The following is a 16,955-nucleotide window of genomic DNA, read 5'->3' on the forward strand; positions in this document are numbered from 1 at the left end:
GAATGAATAAAACAGATGCTGTAGATAGCTAGTTTACCCTGGCTCTGTAGACTTGTGGAAATTACTAAACCTCACTAGGCCCCAGTCTCCATATCTATAAAGAAGGCTTTTATACTAATGCCTGTGTCCTGGGAATGTGGTTAAATGATTCAGTACACAAATACCTGTGACAGTACCTGGTCCACAGAAAGATCTCTGTCAGTTGCTGTTATTTTAAAAATGGGGTTTATGTCAACAGCATCCTCAGGTTGTGATTTCATTTTCATTTCATATTTACTAAGACCATTATAATCTCCTGAGCCATGAAGTGCTACATCAAATCTGTGGTTAGTATAACCTATCATGTTCCCCATAGGGACAGGTGGCACTCATAAATAATTTCAGCTTGACAGCCAGGCACACTACTTGATGCTCAGGGATTGAAGTATTACACTTTGCTAATATGCTAGCAGAACATGAGTGTGTGGATCCTTTGAAGTCTCCCTCCAAGGTAGAGACTCCAGCTATACAGTGTTCTGCTAGTTCACAGCTCGTGCATATTACTTTAAAGGGCCCGGAAGGAGAACTAGTAAATTGCTTTCATGGCTCGCTACAGCAGCTGCATACCAGTGCTGGCATCCACTCCCTGTTGGAGGGGGCTGGGCCCTGAAGCAGCACTGGCTCTAGGAAGTCATGACTGAATGATTTGAAGAGAAGATGGAAGGACTCAGAGGGTGCCTTTGCTGGTTGTAAAACATTTGTAGAAAACCTTGGCAAGTTCCCAGAGCCAATCTTTAAGCAAATGCTAAACTTACTTCTTGAAGAGAATTTCAGTTTAACACTATATGACTAAGTTAAAACACACAAAAAGTGCACATGAGAGCAGGGACTTCCAACACAGATCTTTCTACCCAACATAGGAAGTGGCTGATAATATTCCTTTAGTCTTTCCAAATCACCAGGCTTCGATTTTAATGTACTTATATTGAGAGGGGGAAAAACAGGGAATTTCAGCATGAGAATTTTCATCCTTCATTGTTCTATAGCATTTGTAATCCTTTTCTAAGTATGGGTAGGACCCCTCATTACATACAATGAAAAAGCTGGAGGACTGAGGCAGGCCTGGTGGCATTCTCCAGTCATTATGTCAGTCCAAAATCCCCTCCCAGAATTTTAAATAACTCTAGGAATGTTGTCTCTAACTGAATATCACTGCTTGTCCTCAAAGGATGAATCTACAGTGGGCAGCAGACAGGACAGAAACTTTATACCTTAAAACATTTAAAATCCATGGCATGGGCCACCAAACAAAAATATTTGCTTAATAAAATGGAACAGTTTCTCTGAAACTTTCCTTAAAGAGAAGTTGGCAGACAATGACACAGATGCACATTTTATTTTGAGGATAAGGGGAGGATCATTTAGTGGGGAGATGGGAGAAGAGTAAAGAAACTGCTTTTAAAAAATTATCTTGTGTGGCGCCTCAATGCTCAATAAGGGCTTTTAAAAGCAGAGTACATAAACCCTTGGCTTCAAGCTGCCAGATAGCACCAAATGGGGAATGGTTTGTATATAATGAAATACTGTTTGTTTTTTTCAGTTGCTATCACACTGAATTCTAGAGATGCATCTGTCATCTTTACTGCAGAAACATCTGGCAAACAACCAATCAAATTTGTTTTGTAAACCACTGCTAACTACTTCTTGATAATGCCTCTCATTGCCTTTTAACCTTTGTGTCAATTCATTCATTATTCAGACATTTGTTGGTTTGTAGGTGGATTTTGATTGTGGTATTGTAGCTGAATTTTAAACTATAAGCAGCAAAACTTACCAAGTAGTTGATGACATAGAATCGGTCATATTCTCTGTTTTTTGGATTGATCCTACGATGCTGCTTTTTTCTCATGTGATCTTTAAGGGTGTTTTTGTCTCTGAAGGTCTTCTCACAGTACAAACACTGTAAACTAAAGGAAATATACACATACTGCTAAACATAACCCTTAGACAATTGTTGCAGAACCCTATTTTAATTTTACATTTATTTATTTGTGTTCAAATAAACAAGGTTAATACGGTTTCTCGGTCAATCCCCTGACCCTTTAGCTACTTGGCTTTGTAGAAAGCATGGTACGGTATGGTTTGCTTTGTAGTAGTCTAAATTGGACAACTTGATGTTTAGTTCAAACTGTGGCAAAGGCTGTTCTGTTTCTAGACTGTGCAAGCAATGTGACCAGGCTCCATCTGCTCCTAAAGTCCTCCCTTCCCTGTCACAATGGTTGGCATTCCTTGGGACAATATGCCAAAATAAACCCTGCCTTCTTGAAGATTTGACCTACTAGGTATCGGATCACAGCAATGAGAAAAGTACAGAATATTGATGATGAATATATTTTTTTATGATGTAAATGGTCAATGTTTGGCATAAAGCATGCATTTAAATGCAATAATTTCAAAACTCACTAGAAGGCAATATAATCTAGATAAGAGCTACATAATACCAAAAAAAGGAAAAATCCCACAGTATAAGAAATGAGTAACTTTCATTTAATTCTAAATTAAATTAATTTATTCAAATAACTTTTAAAAATTCAGAAGCGTCTAATATTAAATTAGGTTTAGGCTGTGTTTTGCCAGCGAATACGTACTTGTCCAGTTTCTTTTGTAATGTGCATAGGAATTCAGTGCAATTTACAATGTTGTCTGGCAAACCAATGTTGAAAGCATGTTCTCTGGCCATGTGGTTCAACAGAACAGATCTGTGAAGGAATACGAACAATTTCTATTATTTACAAATAATATAGGAGCAAATAAGGCTAGGAATAGCATTTATATAACAACCACCAATCAGAGGATAAACAAGTATTAGATACAGACATAAACACTTGAGCCTCGCTAAGATGGTTATGCTAAACAATGGAAATCCACATGCTTGTTTTCTAACATTGGAAGGGCTAGACTCTGTAGGAATATCAGGTCCTATTCTTCTAGTTTGTTTTTGTTTTTTTTTGAGAAAAGGTTTCTTTGTGTAGCCCTGGCTGTTCTGGAACTCACTCTGTAGACCAGGTTGACTTTAAACTCAGATCTGCTTACCACTGCCTAGTGGGGGGGGTCAGGGGGGTGAGGTGGGGTGGGGTCCTACTCTTTCATCTAGTAAATAAATGATGCTACCTCTGCTTTTCCAACTCACTATGGAAATGATGCTTAATTTTAGGCACTAATGTTACTGGGATAAGGAATAGTAGAGAACAAGGAAAGCATTTGGCATGTGTGGTGGTGAGGGTGTTTTCACAGGAATGTTGGGCATCTGAAAGTATAGGACTTGAAATGAACTCCCCTGATTCTGAACCCTGGGAATCTGCAAGGAGCAAGTCTGTCTCTAACATTTACAAAGTCCACCTTGGGAGGGCTTGGCCTCCATTATGGATAAGGCAACTCTCCTACTAAATCCTATGTATTCCCTTATCACACATGGCGGTTCTGTTCTCTGGAAAATCCTGACAAATAAAATGGAGAAGAGGCAAATGGTTAATGGACATGGTTAATGAGATCATGGACATTCACCTAGGGCAGCATCACATGGAGATTATGAACCTACTGTTAATACATGTTACATACAAGGGTCATGACAGCCTGCAGGCCCAATTATCAGCTTGTAGATTATCTTATGCTCAAAAGGAAACTTATTTCTACATTTTAATGTACTTTTAGGGGTAAACTATAATGATGTATACATTTATTAATTATCATATATTTTGATATATAGATATTGTAGAGTGCTTACGTTATATCTGCTCTAACATAGGTCACTCAAACTTCTTTCTTTAGCTTTTTGTGGCACTAGCTAATGTCACTCTATTGGGCAACACCAGCATACCTCTTACTGCTATTTAACTATGATGCCCACACACCAATTGACTCTGCCTTTTCCACTACTCTTCTAGGCTCTAGAAGTCACCACTCTATTCTCAACTCTAATGACCTCAATTTTTTTCAGATTCCACATATGAGTGAGATCATGAGATACCTGTGTTCCTGTGCAAGGCACATTTCACTTGGTAGCATGCCTCCCAGGTTCTATCCCTGTTGATGTGATTCAACTATTTTACAGAGTTGAGTAGCATGTTATGCAATATATGTATTACATGAAAACCTTAATCTCTACTACTTAGCTAGCAAAGAAGCATATATATGTAATATCTCCTAATAAGACTTTCTCATAAATAAGCTGAGAGTTTTAGGGGATGCAGGAGTATGTATATCACTGTAAGACTGCACATAGTTGCTGCATAAGATGTTTATTTTAGATACCTTTGATTCCTTCGAATCCTTTGAATTTCTTTTTCATAAAAATAAAGCAACCCTCTCTCCATGAATGTATGTTACCTTTTTAGGTCCATGATATAGTGGGCACATTAATAAGTCGTTTTCTCTAAGTGCTTGGTGATAACTTATAACTTTAACTCAAGTACTTGTTGGGGACTTTACATTGCTGGTCAGACCTTCAGAGTTTTCCCAGGACATCCTACACCTAGGTTGCAGGGAAGAACCTATGCTGTGGAAGACTCCAGGTAGAAAGAGACTTGGAACTTCTTACAGCAACCAAGGTAGATGGACGGATGGATGGCAGTAGTATGATTCAGTAAGCAGGAAACTTCCTATACCACAAGTCCACAGTAGAGCAGGACAGAGACCTGAGGATCCAAGGAGAATGCCAAAACACAGTTGGACATGCCTTGGGTTTGTAGGAGGAGATGCAGTTACCAACTCTTCCTAGCTTGACTCAGAAGTAACAGTTGGCTCAAGCATAGATGAGTTGGCAGCTTTTCTGCTACCCCAAGCTCTGTATCCAAGATCTCTGTTTGTTACCAATTATTCTGAATGTACTCATGGGAGCCTCGCCCCTCATCCTCTGCAGATCAAAGGCCTGTAGAATAAAGTTTGAAAACCAGGAGGTGGGATCTCAACCAGGTTCAAGGAATGTGTGGGATAAGAGATATCCCAATCTTTGTGAACAGTGGCTTCTGGAGTCTAAGAAAGGTGACTCAGCGGGTGTCGGGGCAGCACTGTTCTTAGGACCTGTGTTTAGATAGGTTCCACTGGGCCAAGCCCCATGACATCCTGACTCTAAGCATTTTTTCTAAAAGTAGTAGGCCTGAGTCAGATCTACCCAGGATGTTTACATACGAGCTTAGAAATAGACACAGATCCAACAGTTGGCTGAAGAACTGTAAGGGTAGCAGAATGCCCCCCGCCATGGGTCTAGCCTTTGTTGTTGACTTTGAACGTGTTGTTGATGTTGGCATCAGGACATCCCAAACTTATGACATCACAAGGCGACAGTACAACATGTGACCTGCAGACTGGTTGCCAAGACAACAGGCACCATATTTCCACCATCCACTTGGCTCACCTCCCACCTTTACCTGTGTGACACCATTTTTCCATATAAATAAGGAGAATGCCCCTTCCTCATTCTTTCTCTCCCTCTTCTCTTTCTGCCACTACCTTGTCTCTCCCTTCCAATAAAACCTCTTCCATGTGGAACTGCTTTGGCCTAGTGTGTTGTTGAGATGCGACCCGCCATTCTAACACAACAGTTGAGGCTTAATCTTCCTCTAATTTTCTGGGGGGCCTGCCAGGCAGGTATCTAGACTTTGAAAGTGAGGGGTGGAAGGTTAGCACTCAGTAAGAGCTCTACTCTGTATACTCATAAAGCTCAAAGATTTTCCTGCCTTGCCACCCTGATATCTTCCCAAGGTTTTCATGCCTATTTTAGACTTGGAGGGGGGTCGAACAGATCCAGAGACAGCCTGAAGAGAGCTTATTATGACCCCAGTCTCTACATGACCCCAGGGTCTGCTTTGGTGACCAGATTGATACCCTTCTAGTTTTGATTAGGTTGCCTAGAAGTGGCCCAACTTGACCAGGTCTTCCCAGGGCTTCCATTCTTGACATCCAGTCACCGAAGGGAAACAACAGATAGGTAGAGCTATCAAGAAGGGGCTTTGCCGTCCATTGCTGTGATGGTTAATTTATGAGTCACCTTGACTGGTTAAGCAAGGAGTATGTAACTAGTAAGACATTATTTGTGAGTATATTTGTGAGGATGCTTCTGGAGGAGACTGGTCCATAAATAAGAAGGATTTATAAAGACAGGTACCCTCACCAAAATAAGCAGGTATAGCCCAATCCATTAAGGATTTGGAGAGTGAGATATGTTGTTTTAAAATAAAGTCTTGGGAGCCAGATGCTGTGGTGAAAGCTTAGAAAGGCAGAAAAAGCACCCAGCTTACCTCTCTCCTTAATTGATGTCCCTAAAGGAAGAGCAAGCTCTCCTTCTTCATGCCATCTCAACACCCACTCAAACTGTGTGCCCCTCTCTTCTACTTCCTGTGCATCTCTCTATCCATCCTCCTGACTTCCTCTCCATGTTTTTTTCCCCCCTCTGTTCATTCCCTCTCAACTGGTTGGTTGCTCTACCTCTTAACCTATGGTTGACTATTTAATCCTGTTTACAATAAACAGACAACTCTTGAATTAAAAGTGTGTGTTAGGGTCGAACCACACCACAACTAGAAATGTTTTTTTCTAGTAAATAACACAATCTTGGGGTTAATGTGATCAAATATCCTGCAAAAGAGATGAACATCTATTTATCTTCTCTTAGGACCCTGAGACATCACTACCAGTGGTCCTTGGGGTATCCATGTCTTCAGATTGGCACTAAATTTGCCATTAGTTTTCTTGGATCCTCAGATTGCAAAAGGTAGATTTGTGAACTTTCATCTTCCTAATTCTATGAAGCACAACTCCTATTTACATTCTTTATAAATTCTATTGGTATCTAAATTGTTTAATAGCTAATTCAAGATTGGGTGATTCAACCTATGACCCTGAGAAGGCCAGGGTGGGCTGGGACTGTCTGCACTTCTGCTTCTAGCCACAGCTAGCTGGCAAGGGCAGGACAGTTTCTGCAGTCTGGCAGAAGATGATACCTTCTGCTTTATCTCCCAGATTCTCAAGTTTTTAAAGACCAGCCAAGATGATTCACTAAAATTGTTAAATTAGTTTCACATCAATTTAGCCTTAATTTCCAAGAAATTAAATGCACAGCAATTTTAACTAGTATTTCAACTTCTTACCTTCTTTATAATGTTAATTTTATCATTAATCACAGAGTTTTACTTCAAATTAGAAGCTATGGAGAAACTTCTGGTTTTCATAATTATTATATTTTTCCATATTCACAATGGTCCTTAAAGGCATGTAATAATTATGAATATATAATTAAATCATTCTAGTTAGGAATGAAGTTTTACTTAAAATATTACTTCAAACATTTTTTTTTCCTCTCAGTTTTTTTGCCCTATACACTTTAGAAACAGTTTTTTTGTTTTTTTGTTTTTTCTTTTAATGCCTCCGTCTCCTGGGTCTCACCATTTGTCCTGGTTTCACATTGGAAGTTGTCAGATCTTTCTTTACAGCTCTGTGGTTTGGACACAAAGGTTTAAGTTAAAAGTACGGCTGTGTGAGAGGCCCCCACAGAATCATGATGGGCTGAGCTCTGTGCTGCTGCCCCTCCCTGACACAGGCTCAGACAAAACAACTTAGTTCTATCAGCCTAGAAATTCACAGTAATTCAAAGTGCTTGTTTGAGAAAAAGGACTCAGCGTAGGCAGGAGTAGTGAGCTTCATGGTGTCTTAATCGGCCATCTCCATCTTACTCACTGCTAATGGTCTCTAGCTTTCATACCAGCAGCCTCACAGTCACTGGAGGGAGTGGCCATCTCTAGAGTCTGTCACTACTGACCCTGCCTGGCAGGAGCTGTCCAAGCTCTCCTCACAAAGCTGGCTTTTATTTGAACCAAATCTCATGCCCTGAGCATTTGTCCCAAATGCTCAAATAGTCAAAGACTTTTTCTGTTTTTAAGATATCACAGCTGCTTGAGAAAAGCATTATTTGTGGCAAATAATATACTAGATAACCATCTAAGACAATCTGGGAGTAAGATATCTTATGAAGCCTTTGAGAAGTTATGGCATACAGGGGAGTAGAAGACCATACTCAAGTGTAAGGCTATGTGAATACCCATAAAAGACCCAAAATGGCCACAGAATGACGGCTAAGATGAGTTGTGATTCAATGTAACGTCAAGGTTTGCTCCAACCCAAGTAAAAAACCCTTTAATATAGACTTGATATACTGGTCCACAGGGCTGAGGTTAGGGCTGGAGAGATGGTTCAGCGGTTAAGAGCACTGTCTGCTCTTCCGAAGGTCCTGAGTTCAAATCCCAGCAACCACATGGTGGTTCATAACCATCTGTGATGAGATCTGATGCCCTCTTCTGGGGTGTCTGAAGACAGCTACAGTGTACTTACTTCTAAAAAATAAATAAATCTTAAAAAAAAAAAAAGGAATGTTATAGAATGGCAAACCTGTTTCCTCGAAATTCCTCACTGCAAAACATGCACACGCCATGAAAGCTTGTATCATTTCGCTCTCGCTGTTGCTGATCCAGAACTTCTTTCTGTAAATTATAAAAGGACTTATGAGTTTATCTTTAATATCTGTACCAAGCAATTAGTCACCGAGCAGTGCCAGTCTAGATGAGAGTGCAAGAGTACAAAGGTCATGCAGGAAAGTTGCTCATACTTCTGATTTCTTTGTTCTTGTCTGGGCATTGGAACACTCCAAGGGAGTCTCACTGGTCCATGAACCTCGTCAAGGGCAGGGCCATGGCCAGCAGTATGTGGCCAACAGAAAACCAACTCAATGGTATTTTTGGAAGTATTTTGTCTCACATTGTTTCGTCTGAACTTTTTTTTTTTTACCCATATAGGTCTTTCGCTTGTGCATTATGACTTCTGATTTTGTTTCTCTAGGTTTTCTCTGTGTGTGGCTTTGTGTGTGACTCTGTGTGTCCAGGCATCTCTAGGTGTTTCATGTGCTTTCTTCCACTCCTTTTCACCTTGTTTATTTTGTTTTAATCTGATTTGTTTTAATTTTATCATATTATTGGTTTTTCCAGATGCTTGTTCATATTTTAATGAAAGAGAAGCAGTGTGCATTTGGGTGAGTGGTGAATTGGGGAGGATCTGAGAGTTGAGGGAGGGGAAGCCATAATCAGAATAAGTTGTATGAAAGACATCTATTGTCAGTAAAGAAAAGGAACACTAAGTCTGCACGTTAACAGTAGGCTGTGGGAGTCACATGGCAATGGATGCAACTTTGAGCCAGTGAGGGAAGATCTTCCTGACCTTTCTGTTGGCTGTGTCAGGTGTTTCCTATCCCCGCTTCCCATCAGAGCAGAATCTGCTACCTGGTGCTTGGATTGCTCTTATCCTTAAACCTCTATCCAGTTTGTAAGCAAGTTCTGATCACTTCCCCACTATCTCTAATAACATTACCCCGAGTCCAGATTTTGTTGAATTATTACGAAATTACTATAAATAAATATCAGAGTTACCATGATTGCAATCCTTGCAATATACTTCCATCAAAGAGAGAAAACCATTTACTAAACGTGCTTTTATGTACAATATCGTGTTGGGCTGCAACTTAAATGGGTTTATAATTTTCTGCTAGGTACTGCTCTAGTCAGGGTGGCCCTATTCAGTGTTTCTCTGGGAGGTCAGTATTCTCCTTGGCTTCTCTCTTTTACAAATTATTACTCATTCATCAAGATCCAGTGTGATTCCTGAAAACTCCCATTTAAAAAAAAAACACTTTAATGCACATTTCTCAAGCCCATGACAATACTAATCCTGATGCTTTAAGAGAAAAATCTTACTTAGCATAACATTATCTTCATTTTGATTCAAATGTGATAGATTTTATGAGTCAGTACCCTAGTGATACTAAGCCATAACAGGCTTTTCAATGACCAGAATTAAGTTGTTAGTGGAATCTTAATTGCACAACCAAAAAGTAACTAAAGTAATATGGCTAACCTCATTTACAGGATAGTAAATTAGAGGCAGCAGTGGGTAAAAAGGGCAATAGAGGAAGACTATGACTGGTTAGTAAAGTGTCCAAACCAGGCTGTTCTCTAATACTTTGGTTCCAGAACAATCTCATGCAGTCTATATAACAGTCTATATAACTGCTAATTATTTTCAAGTTTAGTACACTCACTCTCCCTTTGTCACAAATCTTTTGTTCCTCTTTATAGTTCTGATCCCCTTTCAAAGTTTTCCCAGTGTATATTTATTGTACAAAATAATGAGCTTCAACATGATGTTTGCATACTTGTATGCAACTTTCTTTGATCATTTTCATCCTTTTAGGTATACTCTTTTCACTTTCCTAACAAACTTTCGTTCTCTCTCACCCTCTCTGTTCCCCAGACAGGGCCTACCCATGTGTGCCTTATGTTTTTCCAGTTGGCCTTTAACTCCTGGGCTCAACTGATCCTTCTACATTAGAATCCTGAGAAGTGAGATCTATAGATGAATATTGCCATGCTTGGCTTTGCCCAGATTCTTTGTAAAATCCTTCTTAAAGAGATGGAGAGACAGGTCAGGGGATAAAAGCACAAATTTCTCTACCAGAAGATCTGAGATTTATTTCCTGAACCCACACAGGGAGGCTCAAAAGCTTCTGTAACTCTAGCTCTACAGGCTCCAATGCCCCTGGCCTCCGAGAGCAATTACATGCATGTATGTACATGCACACATACACAACCAAACCAAAGCAAAACCATCTTTCAAAAGACTACCCATGTTCATGGACTGGCAGAATTACTATCAGTGTGGAAATGGCTAATATACCAAAAGCAATCTGCAAGTTCAATACAACCCGTATCAAACTTCCAATGATAATGTTCATTGATCTAGAAAAAACAATCCGACAATTCATATGGAAGCACAAAATACTTAAATAGTTAAAGTAATCTTTAGCAGAAAGAAAGAACCAACACAATATCTGATCTCAAATGACACTGTAGGCTGCAGTAACAAAACCTCTGTGATACTGGTACAGAGACAGGCATGTGGTCCATAGAATGGAATTGAAGACCCAGAAAGAAAACTCACAGTTACACTCACCTAATTTTGAACAATCTATCAAAAAACAGATATTGGGGAACATAAAAACGGTGCTGGGAAAACAAATTTCATGCAGAAGAATGAACTAGATTTATACAAATCATAATCGGCTCAATGTGGATCAAATTCTTAATGTAGCACCCCAAACCATGAAGCTGCAGGGGGAGAACAGCAGAGATGAGCACTTCTGAAAGGACAGCAGCCACACACAAAATAATGGCAAGAATTAACAATCAGGATGGTGAGAGATATAACAAAGCTTCCATTCAGCAAGAGAAAGCATCGCCGGAGTAAAGAGAACAATCCTCACCAATTGTACAACAGACAGGGGATAAGTAACTCCAATATGTAAAGAGAGCAAAAATTAGACACCAAACCTCCAAACCATCCAACTAATAATGAGCTGAACAGACCGAGCAAGTAAAATAAGATAATCAGCTAACAACATCTGGAGTTTGTCCACTACATTTAGTCATCAGGGAAATGCAGATTCTGACATTCTATCTCCTCCTGGTCAGAAAAAAAGCCAGCAAGAAGAGAACGAATGCCAACGATTAATAGTGATGACGCACTGCTGGTGGACTGTAACCTTGTGTGGCCTGCATGGAAGGAAATGTGAAGGGTTAAAAATGGAATTACCATGGGACTGAGTCGTGCCATGCCAGGCTATACAGCCAAAGTCAAGAGATCCCTGAGATCCCTGGACATCTATGCTTATGGATACACTGCTAATAATAGCCAGGAAATGAAGCCAGTCTGTGTGTCTATCAAAAGAGGAAGGGATCTAGAAAACAAGGTATACAACAAGAAGAAATTTTATTCTGCTATAAACAAAAAGGAAATCATGACATTTTCTAGAAAATGGCTGAAACTGAAGATCATTATGTTAAATAAAATAAACAATATTTTGTAAAAACAAAAAGTACTGAATTTTTTCTCATATGTGGAAACCCCAATTTAAACTCGTATGTGTGTGTGTATGTATGTGTTGTGAAACTATAAAAAGCATAAGAGGGAGGAAGTTCTTTTTCTTTTTCTTTTTGAGACAAGGTTTCTCTGTGTAGCTCTCAATGTCTTAGAATTCGAGAGACTTGAACTCACAGAGATCCACCTTCCTCTGCCTCCTGAGTACTGGAATTAAAGTCATGGGAGAAATTCTTAAAAGAAAGAGGACAGAGGGAGAGATAGAAGGTAATGGAATCCTGTTGCAAGAAAGCAGAATGGGGCACCTTTTAAGAGAGAAAGGTAGGGATGGGGGGATGGGGAGATGGGGTTGGAAGTAAGGGAGAAAGGGAGAGGGCAGTTGGAACAAAGTTTAACAGTACAATGATGCTTATGGATGAAAATTCCATAATGAGCTATTTGTTTACATACTAGCTTAAATATTTTTTCAAAAGTCCTTCCTAGACATTAAGATGTTTCCTATTTTACCCTTGCAATGCGTTCGTTCTCACTTTTATATCAATGCAAGAAAGGGCCCCAGAACTGGGAGCAATAGACAAGGGCATGCAGTTGTATGTAAAGAGATTCTCCGTCCTTGGATTCTTCCCATACCAGGCTCTTGTGATTCCAATAGTGTGAACTACACTTTTGTGGCTATTTTCTCAGTGTTTCTCCATTAATACAATCAGTCTTCTCCCTCCCTCCCTCCCTCCCTCCCTCCCTCCCTCCCTCCCTCCCTCCCTCCCTCCCTCCCTCCCTCTCTCCCTCCCTCCCTCCCTCCCTCCCTCCCCCCTCCCTCCCTTCCTTCTCCTTCTTAATTGTGTGGGTTTAATTCACTTTTTGGCAGTTCTATGTATGAGTGATGTTCTGTTGACCCACATCCTCACCCTCTCTCATTTCTTCCCACTTTTTGTCAAGATTCCTACAGTCCCCTTTCCCACATTTTGTGTCATTTTCTTTTGTGATTCACTGATTTTAATCAGGATGATTTGTGTTATCACTGGTTTGGAGCCTGGTGACCTCACTTGCTGGGTATACAACTGCTAAAAATGACTGTGCCTTGCCTAGAATCCATCAGTAGCTGGTAATTCAAAAGGGAGGGGCAGGGTCCCATTAGCCTCTCCCTGATCCCTGACTAGTTGTTGACAGGCCCAGTCTTTTGCAGGGCCAGCATAAGGAACTAGCTGTGAGATCATATTTGCAATGGTAGTACTATGCCCTAAAGGTAGCATTTCATGGTTCACTCCTCTGTTTTCTAGGACTTAATTTTTTTTTTTCCTGTTCCTTCTGTGACTTTTCCCTGAGCTGGAGACAGGGTGTTGTAGCTAACATGTTTAGGACTGACTACTCAACCATCAGCAGTCAGAATCTTGCATTCTCTACCCTTCATTGAAAGAAGAGATTTCTCTGATTAAGGATGAGAGAATAGCATTTGTCTACTGCTGCTGTAGATAAGTAACAGTAAGCAAGTTTCCCCTTAGGGCCCAAGATTTCTCCAACCATAGATCAGGTCAGGTTTACAGTACCAGGCATGTATTGCCTCCGTGGAGTGGGCCTCAAATCTAATCTGAGAGATGGTGGTTATCTTCATAATAGTTGTGCCATTTCTACACCAGCAGGCATATTTTACTTCACAGGTGGGCACTGTTTATAGTTTCTATGGGTCAGAATTTGGTAAGGCAGCTGATGTGTCTTTGGCTCTGCACCCTGGCATCATGAAAGCAGCCAGCAGGGAGGAGACTTCCACTCAGTTCTAGCTTGATTTTAATATACTTTACAACCAAGGCATGTGGGGTCTTCATCAAGTTATCTTGCTAGGTAACTAGCAAGAGTTATCTAGTTCTGACAGGCAACCAAGAAGAACAGAGCCTGTACTGTTTTGCAGGTCTTGGGGCCTCCCTCACTAATAATTCATGAGGGTGTATCTCCTATCTGGCACTGGGATTTTTGTTTGGTAACATCCAGCTATACATTTTAACTTTTTATTGATTTTTTTTTTGTGTGAGTTTCACATCATGCACCCAATTCCACTCATCTCCCTGCCCCTTCCTATCTGCCCTCTGCCCTTGTAACCTCTGTCCCCCCAAACCAAACCAAAGCAAAGCACTCATACAAGCTTCACTGAAATGAGTCAGATGGGAGACTTTCAACAGTTGGAGCTAGAGCATGCTAATACAATAGGAATATTAAAACATAAAACAATTATGTCTTCCTCTAGATGTAACTAGAAAAGGACTAGTAATTATTCTATATAAGTTCATTTCCTAGAACATTGGAATTTAAGTCTGGTAAGCAAAAGTTTAACTATGCACAGGATGGTTTTGTAGATGACCTTCCATGTTTTCCTCTGCATTCTGAATACTAGATGTGATTTGATTTGCTTTCAATGTGGAGTACTGGCTAGAAACAATTACTTTTGTACTGCATTGTAACAAAAATTTGTTTGACTTTCAGGATCTCCTTCCTCTACAAAAGAGGAAGCTGTAGTGCTCACCTTATCTGCATTTATTCTCTTCTACGGCCTTCTGTGTTTACCTCCTGGGCACAGAGCTTCTCTTCACTGTATCCAAAATCTAGCTATACCTGATTTTAATTTACACTACTCAGTTAGACCCTCAGCTTGCCCTCTGAGCCTGGAACTAAACTGCTGGACTTTCCAAACTCAGCTAAGGAAACAGAGGCCATCACATTCCAAGAATGTAACTAGGTCAAGTATGTTCGGCATCCAAGAGTGGGCAGCACCTGATTGGTGTCTGTCTTTGATGTGGTGTGTTAGTTACTGCCCCTTGGTGAGAATATCTCGCCTCTTAAGGTGTGGGTTCGTTTCAAACAACTGAGATTATCTGATATCAGATGGATGATTTATAGGCTTTCTCTATGAATTTATTTAAAATATGATTATCTGATGCTGGGAGATTAGGAGGGAGGGAGATAAAAAGAGATGGAAGGAAGGAAGGAAGGAGAAGCTAAAATTTACTGGAAATGGTACTTAAAAGTAGGCTGTAAATATAGAAGGAATATGAGGAGAACTTGAATATAATAAACTCTAACAAGTATATGATTGGTTCCTAGTTTGCTACTAAACAAAATTCCCAACACTTGGTTCTAATTTAAGATCTTTAAAGCTTTCCCTCACACTGTTTCTTTATGTAACTCTATTACAGATAAAACTGAAGAGCTCTAGCAGGCCTGAGCACAGCACAGGTGGCAGGGACAGCTTTTGTCTTTTACCCTTCTCCTCCATTTCCCGCTACCTTGTTAAACTCTTCAGTTACATTCCTAAAGCTATCTACCAAGGTCCATTTCTTTATTTGGCGATTTTCTCTTCCTGGGGATGACCACCAAGGCCTAGCTACCAAAGTACTAAAGTCTAACAATCAAAAACCCTCTTTTGGCTACTCTAACTAGCATGCCCAATCAAAATTAACCAACTCATACTAACATGGGGTTTCTCCTTTCCCTTGCTAAGCTGCCATTTGCCTAGGAGCCACATCTGTCTCATCTCTATCCAGAGGAAGTCCTTTGTCCCTTCAGGGCAAATACCCCTGCCCCCTCTCCATTGTCCCCTTCTCTTTTCCCTTGTCTTTGACCCTTACTCCTTGTCCTTTTTGCTGAGAAGTTGGTTTTGGTGTGTTCTGGGCTGTCTTTCCTTTCAAAAGCAAAAACAAACAAAAAAACCAAAAACCATACTGCAATTTGTCTAGCAATGCAGCTAGCAGGTCTCAAGGTCTCATTTTGATTTCTTTAACCAGCAAAGGGCATGGAGAACAGCTTCATCTGTGCCTAGAGGGAGTTCTCTGTCCCCTGCTTCACAACAGTCCACATGGTTCCTCTTTATGGTGAGTGGAATGGCAAGCCAATGGCCAGCCACTTAGTTCTGTTTTCTTTCGCTTCTCTGATTAACTAATGTACAATGTTGATTGGACAGAACTCTTTTCTATGGATCAGTTTCTGTTGATCTCTAAAATTCCCATGAAAAACAGTCTACTAATTATTAAAGTGATCGTCCTAGACCACTTGCACAATACTTCCTTTTTTGCCAGTTAAATTGAACAGTCCTCTCCACTGCTTCTCCAAGAAACTGTACTGACAGTCATTACCCATGGAAAATGAGCTTTTATACACTGTGTACACAAGTTCTTATAGTACATTTCCAAAAAATATGTGAAAAATGAAATTGTACCCTGGTTGCAACTATATAGACATTACCAGTTTGCATGCTCTCCTGAAAATCAAAATGGGATTCTCAAAGGATTTATGATCCTGAGTTTCTGTTACTAAAACAGGGCTTGTGCACACTGTGTATAATTTATGATGTGAAGTTCTCAGAACAATCCCATATCTGTGATACAGTGCCTACAATGCTGATTAACCACAGCTTGGTGACTGTGGAGAGCTAAAATGTATCAATGGTAATGTATTTGTCTAACACACACAAGGTTCCATTTCTAGCTCCCTGATGTGAAAATCACAGGCAACTCCAGCACCTATGTTTAAAGATCCCACAAAGCCGATTGATTAGAAATCCCGTGATTGTAGTGGCCTGGCATCGCAGGCCTTGAGCCAAATGATCTTGTGTTATTTTTAGACCCATAAGAACCACTAATTGTCTACTTCTGTGTCTGATCTAACGCCATTTTATTTTTTTTTTTTTTTTTTTTTTTTTTTTTAATATTTTTATTACATAATTTCCTCAATTACATTTCCAATACTATCCCAAAAGTCCCCCATAGCGCCCCCCACTTCCCTACCCACCCATTCCCATTCTTTTGGCCCTGGCATTCCCCTATATTGGGGCATATAAAGTTTGCAAGTCCAATGGGCCTCTCTTTCCATTGATGGCCGACTAGGCCATCTTTCGATACATATGCAGCTAGAGACAAGAGCTCCAGGGTTCCGGTTAGTACATCATGTTGTTCCAACAATAGGGTTGCAGATCCCTTTAGCTCCTTGGGTACTTTCTCTAGCTTCTCCATTGGGAGCCC

General features: G+C 40.2%; 1 protein-coding gene across 2 annotated transcripts in view; it reads right to left on the reverse strand.

Annotated features, from left to right (window-relative positions):
* Znf277 (zinc finger protein 277) overlaps positions 1-16,955 on the reverse strand; it is a 122,970-nt gene that overhangs the window by 11,357 nt on the left and 94,658 nt on the right. For both annotated transcript variants that reach the window (XM_021179196.2, XM_029484540.2), the window contains 3 exons: positions 8,419-8,510; positions 2,628-2,738; positions 1,814-1,946 (listed from right to left, as the gene is read on the reverse strand). In XM_021179196.2, coding sequence (XP_021034855.1) covers positions 1,814-1,946; positions 2,628-2,738; positions 8,419-8,510 — 336 coding nt within the window. The remainder of the gene's footprint in view (positions 1-1,813; positions 1,947-2,627; positions 2,739-8,418; positions 8,511-16,955) is intronic.

Source organism: Mus caroli, unplaced genomic scaffold (genome assembly GCF_978045245.1).
Source record: "Mus caroli unplaced genomic scaffold, Mus_caroli_1 scaffold_14, whole genome shotgun sequence".
NCBI classification, from domain to species: domain Eukaryota; kingdom Metazoa; phylum Chordata; class Mammalia; order Rodentia; family Muridae; genus Mus; species Mus caroli.